This window comes from Melanotaenia boesemani, chromosome 17, assembly GCF_017639745.1.
Source record: "Melanotaenia boesemani isolate fMelBoe1 chromosome 17, fMelBoe1.pri, whole genome shotgun sequence".
Classification (NCBI taxonomy): domain Eukaryota; kingdom Metazoa; phylum Chordata; class Actinopteri; order Atheriniformes; family Melanotaeniidae; genus Melanotaenia; species Melanotaenia boesemani.
In genome coordinates, this window is record NC_055698.1 from 850,001 (window position 1) to 856,330 (window position 6,330).

General features: G+C 44.0%; 1 protein-coding gene across 1 annotated transcript in view; it reads left to right on the top strand.

The window, feature by feature from the left end:
• sh3bp5lb (SH3-binding domain protein 5-like, b) overlaps positions 1-5,037 on the top strand; it is a 19,291-nt gene extending 14,254 nt beyond the window's left edge. Inside the window, exons 5-6 of the mRNA XM_042012271.1 lie at positions 2,672-2,845; positions 3,713-5,037. Of these exons, the coding sequence (XP_041868205.1) occupies positions 2,672-2,845; positions 3,713-4,312 (774 nt within the window). The 3' untranslated portion in view covers positions 4,313-5,037. The remainder of the gene's footprint in view (positions 1-2,671; positions 2,846-3,712) is intronic.
• Positions 5,038-6,330: the final 1,293 nt, after the last annotated feature.

Here is a 6,330-nt window from a genome sequence, read left to right on the forward strand (position 1 = left end):
TAGACAGACAGACAGACAGACAGACAGACAGACAGACAGACAGACTGATAGACAGACAGACAGACTGATAGACAGACAGACAGACAGACAGACAGACAGACAGACAGACAGACAGACTGATAGACAGACAGACTGATAGACAGACAGACAGAAAGACAGACTGATAGACAGACAGACTGATAGATAGACAGACAGACTGATAGACAGACAGACAGACAGACAGACTGATAGATAGACAGACAGACAGACTGATAGACAGACAGACAGACAGATAGACAGACAGACAGACTGATAGACAGACAGACAGACAGACTGATAGACAGACAGACAGACAGACAGACAGACAAACAGACAGACTGATAGACAGACAGACAGACAGACTGACAGACAGACTGATAGACAGACAGACAGATAGACAGACAGACAGACTGATAGACAGACAGACAGACAGACTGATAGAGAGACAGACAGACAGACTGACAGACAGACAGACAGACAGACTGATAGATAGACAGACAGACAGACAGACAGACAGACAGACAGACAGACAGACTGATAGACAGACAGGCATACAGACTGATAGACAGACAGACAGACAGACAGACTGATAGACAGACAGACAGACAGACAGACTGACAGACAGACTGATAGACAGACAGACTGATAGACAGACAGACAGACAGACAGACAGACTGATAGACAGACAGACAGACAGACAGACTGATAGACAGACAGACAGACAGACAGACAGACAGACTGATAGACAGACAGAGAGACAGACAGACAGACAGACAGACAGACAGACAGACAGAGAGAGAGACAGACAGACAGACAGACTGATAGACAGACTGATAGACAGACAGACAGACAGACAGACAGACAGACAGACTGATAAGACATTTTATCTCCAGTGAAATGGACCATCGTCTCTGAAACCAACACGTGTGAAGTGATCTGATTTTCAGGGACCCACAGCGACCCAGAATCCACTGACTCTGTGTACTAACGTCCAGGGTTCATTTTCAGCAGGGGTGTCAAACATGGGGTGTCCACTCTGGTCCACAGGATGAAGTTGGTGAATATAAAAATGACATAGAAGACGTTGACTGTAAGATTTAAAAAAAAATAACTGTGCAGTTTCATTTTTCTGCTTAAATTGTGGTGAGAGGAGGGATGGTGCTGTCTCTGTGTGTGATCTGCTGCTGTGTCACCTGAACAGGTGTTTGTCAACATCTTCACACAAGAAATAAGCCAGCACCCCATGAAAACATGTTCCTGATGTCCTATCACCATTTCACAGAATTACTAAAAACTTTTTTTTTAAAGGTTTCACGTATCAAAAAGCTGTTGAATAACGTTTGCACAGGAAAAACCTTTTCATTGACTTGTTACTGATCATGTCACATTTTCTGCTACTGCTTATGCGTCATAACAGGAATTCTAATAGAAAGTGTGAATATAGATTTACTAAATATTTGTCCAGGCTGGAGGTCATCATGTTTATTTTTCGCCTGAAACACCACTTTCCCCTCACATGATAGAAGAGCAGCTTTCTGTCTTTCCAGCAGAGAAACTCACCTTTACGAAAATAATCAGGTTTTCCTCCTTCAGAAGGAAGCAGCTTCACAGCTTTGATTTCATCCTGCCGACTTTTTACCGTTAAAAGGATGAAATTTCAGGATGTAATAGTTAAACTAATGCACCTTGAAATTTTCATCCTTTTTTGTCATATATACCTGATTTTATAACATTAATGTTTAAGTTGATATTTACAATAGATGTGAACTACTGCTGGGAAAAAGCAGCTTGTTTTTAGAAATAAGTGTTTTTAAACCAGAAGGTACTGAACATACGTTTATATAGATGTTTTTTTTAAGTTTGTAAAACACTACTTTTGAATCATGATTTAATTTTGCGTCTCGAGGTGATTCTTTGATTAAAAATTGTAAAAGTTGCCCAGCACGGGTTTAAATGTAAAACATGTAGAACATTTTCTCTGTAGCTCTGACTTCAGTTTGCTTTGCGAGGTGAGTCAGTTCAGGAGTCCGGATTACTGCACACGTGTGGAAATGTACACGTATCTACATTTAAAATAACTTCTAGATCTTGAAAAGTTACTCTGATTATAAAGTGAATTACTGCATTTTTCACTTCCAGATACCGGGGGTTAAATGTTTTGGTGATTTCGTAGATCCGTGGTGATCTGGAAATTGTAATAAATGTGGAAATATTAAACTGAGACAAAATATTGTTGAAACTTCTCTTATTTTTCTGCAGAAGTTTCAGATTGTTTCTAATGTTTTCTAAAAGGATATCATCTTCAAGATGTACATGTACTTCTTTGCACTAAAACAAAGGAAAATGTGGCGTTTTTCATTATTTATAGGTTATTATGCTGTTATTTTACTGGTCCGACTGAACTAAAATAAGTTTGACATCCCTGATCTAGAAGAACCAAGATGAAGAATGAAATAGTAGAAATGATCACAGCAGGTTCACTTCAAACACTCCAAACGTTTCATTTTCTTATTAAAAATCTAAAATATTAAAATGGAAAATAATCATTGATAGGCCCTGAAATGATGGGTTTGGGCGTCCACTTGTCTGGCAGAGGTTTGGTCAGTCTGGATTTCAGGTTTCAGGTCTCAGCCATGTTTCCTTTGCTGACCAGGTGAATGAGGCGGAGGAGGAGCGCCTCCGCAGTGAGTGCGAGCACCAGCGCGTCACTCAGCTGTGCCAGGATGCTGAAGCTCGAGTCCAGACCCTCCAGAAGGCCCTGAGGAAGGTCATCCTTAAGTCCAAACCGTACTTTGAACTCAAGGCTCAGTTCAATCACATCTTGGAGGTGTGTTTCTACTGGAACCTGCAGACAGGTGAAGCTTTTCCAACTCAGACAGGCTGTGTGTTCGTGGAACTTTCAGTAGTTGTCTGGTAGTCAGAGGATCACTGGTCTGATCCCAAACTTCCCAGTTTACATGTGCAATTTTTCTACTAGATACATAACTTCACTGCCTCTACATTCTTTTGTTTAAAAGCTGCTGCTACATGAAGAGAACCTGTCAGGTTTTAGAAATGACTGACTAGAGCGTCTGGTTTTATGGGTCACATCCTACAACTGGGCACAAACTCAACCAACTTATTTCAGTAATGATCAGCACAAATCACAGCTGCTGATTATCAGGAGTCTGGAGTTCACCAGCCGGAGGGAACACAAATACACCGACTGAGACATGCAATTATAAGCTGGTCAGAAACAGTCAGTAAATCAGTGTTTGGGTGATTATATTATTTTTATTTGTCCATAAAATCAGATTTATGTCTCGGCTTGTCCTAACCTCACCTGGATGATGACTTGAGTCTAACCCCATAAAGCTTGGATTTATTTACAATTATACAATTATATACTATAATTAAAAGGTAAATAAATTAATAACACTAAATAAAAAATAATACCATGAAAATAGATATTTAAATATAAGTGAATCAAAACAAATGAGTAAATAATTTGTAATTAATTGGATAAAAAGAAATAAAGTAAAAAATGGTCAAAAGTATTTTGTCGCAAATTTAAAACATTAAGGAATTAACATCAGAACATGAACCCAATAAAAAAGCGAGCCATGGATGAAAAGGTTTTCTGTTAGAAGATCTTTGTAGATGTTCATGTAACTTCCTGTTTGTAGCGCTGTCTCACTTCCTGTCTCACTTTCAGGAACATAAGACTAAGGTGGTGCAGCTGGAGGAACAGGTGGCCAAAGTGAAGACACGTTACTCTGTGGCCCTGAGGAACCTGGAGCAGATCAGCGAACAGATCCACGCTCAGAGAGGGCGCAACATGGCCACCAGGGGGCGTCCTGCAGTGTGCGGGGGGCGGAGCTCCCCTGTCGGTGCAGAGGCTGAGGTCAGAGGTGCCGTCGGGCTTCGCTTAAGCAGTTGTGCAGGAGTTGGTGGGATAGAGAGCGACTGGGCAGATGGAGAAAAGACCCGGCTGTGGGTGGAGAGGCACCGAGAGAGTGGCTGGGGCCAGAGGGAGCGGCTGGAGGCGGAGCAAATGGGTTCTGACTGCATGTCGGTCATCAGCCTGCAGACCATTGCCTCAGACCTGGAAAAGTGTGACTCGGTGGAGCACCTGGGGGAACTGAGCGATGCTGGGAGCATACTGGGAGAGGACTGGGAAGGCAGCAGGAGGCCCGGAGAAAGGCCGATCAGCAGGGAGGTGGCGGCAGAGGCACCTCAGGAGGAGCAGGTGCGGGGTTGTAAAGAGAAGCAGGAGAACTTTGTTAAACAGCATCATAGAAGTGTTAGTCTGTGACTGTCAGCAGGAGGAGATGGTGATGATGTTGATGATGATTGACACCCTGCTGTTAGGATCATCTGCTGAACACTAATGAAGCTTTCTGACCTCCACCAACACCATCTGAACTAAGATGTTCAGAAAGTCGCTGGAGGTGTAAGATTCAGACATCTGGTTCAGCTTGGTAACGCTTGGATGTCTTCTCGGTAACTTCAGCTGTTAGACTAACTCTGGATTAACTAAAATAACTTGTGATGGGACCGGCTGTTAACAAGGAGCAGGTGATCCAAACCACCTAAATTTACTGAAGTATCACTCATTTCATAGAAACATACAAAGAGAAGTCAGTTTGAGTTAAACCTGTGAACTATGACCCCCCCACTTTAACATGGCATCACGTGACACACTGAAAGACGCTGGCTTTAACCACATTCACCTCCTCAAACCCAGTTTTACAACCCAACTCCAAAATGTAAACAAAAACAGAATTTAATCTTTTCCAAATCTCATCCACCCATATTTTGTTCCCAGTAGAACATAAACAACATATGATGAATGAGTGAATGAATGAATGAATGAATGAATGAATGAATGAATGAATGAATGAATGAATGAGTGAGTGTCTGGGGTTCTTAATGATTCTGGTGGCCTTCCTGCTACACCGCTGGGTGTAGAGGTCCTCCATGGATGACAGGACCGTCCCGGTGATGTGCTGAGCAGTTTTCACCACCCTCTGTAGAGCCTTGCGGCGGAGGGCTGCTGTACCAGGCGGTGATGCAGCCAGTCAGGATGCTCTCTATGGTGCAGCTATAAAAGTTGCAGAGGATCCTTGGGTCCATGTTGAGCCTCCGTAGCCTGCGGAGGAAGAAGAGCCTCTGTCTGGCTGACTTTGTAATAAAGTCAGTGTGATGAGTCCAGGTGAGGTCCTCACTGAAGCTGAAGCTTTGACTCTTTCCACCATAGACCCGTTGATGGAAAGGGGGGCGTGTTCCTCCCTCTGCCTCTTCCTGAAGTCCACAATCAGTTCCTTAGTTTTGTTGATGTTAAGATGAAGATTGTTGTCCTGACACCAAGATGTCCGGCCTCTGACCTCCACTCTGTAGGCCGTCTCATCATTACCGGTGATCAGGCCAATGACGGTCGTATCATCAGCAAATTTAATGATGGTATTGGAGATGTGGGTGGCTACGCAATCATGCATGAACAAGGAGTACAGCAGAGGACTGAGCACACAGCCCTGGGGGGCGCCGGTGTTCAGAGTCAGGGTGGAGGAGGTGGTGCCGCCCATCCACACCGCCTGTGGTCTGCCTGTCAAGAAGTTCAGGATCCAGTCACAGAGGGCGCTGCTGAGCCCGAGGTCTCTGAGCTTGGTTTGAAGGACACAATGGTGTTAAACACTGAGCTGTAGACAATAAACAGCATCTCACATGTGTGTCCATCTGGTCCAGATGGGAAAGGGCAGTGTGGAGGGGGAAGGCGATGGCATCTTCATTGACCTGTTGGGCCTGTAGGCAAACTGAAGTGGGTCTAATGAGTCCAGGATGGAGGAAGTGATGAATGACTTGACTAACTGCTCAAAGCACTTCATGATGGTGGAAGTGAGGGCTTCTGGGCGGTAGTCATTCAGGAAAGGGTTTTGGTTTTCTTGGGGACAGGGACAATGATGTCTTCTTGAAGCATGTGGGGACTACAGACTGAAGCAATGACATATTGAAAATGTCTGAAAAGACGTCTGCCAGCTGGTCTGCCGGGGACGCCGTCAGGTCCAGTAGCCTTATGTGTGTTTATCCTTTTTAAAGTTCTGCACACGTCTGTCCTGGTGATCACAGGTGGGCAGTGGTCCTCCTGAGTCTTGTGTACCTCTGTATCTGTAGAGGTGCTCTCACAGCGGCAGAAAAGGTGTTCAGATCTTCAGGCAGAAATACAGACATCACCTCAGTACTGATGGTCTTCTTTTTGTAGTCAGTAAGAGTTTTTAATCCGGCCCACATGCTCCTGGTGTTGGAGCCCTTATAATAAGACTCTACTTTGTCCCC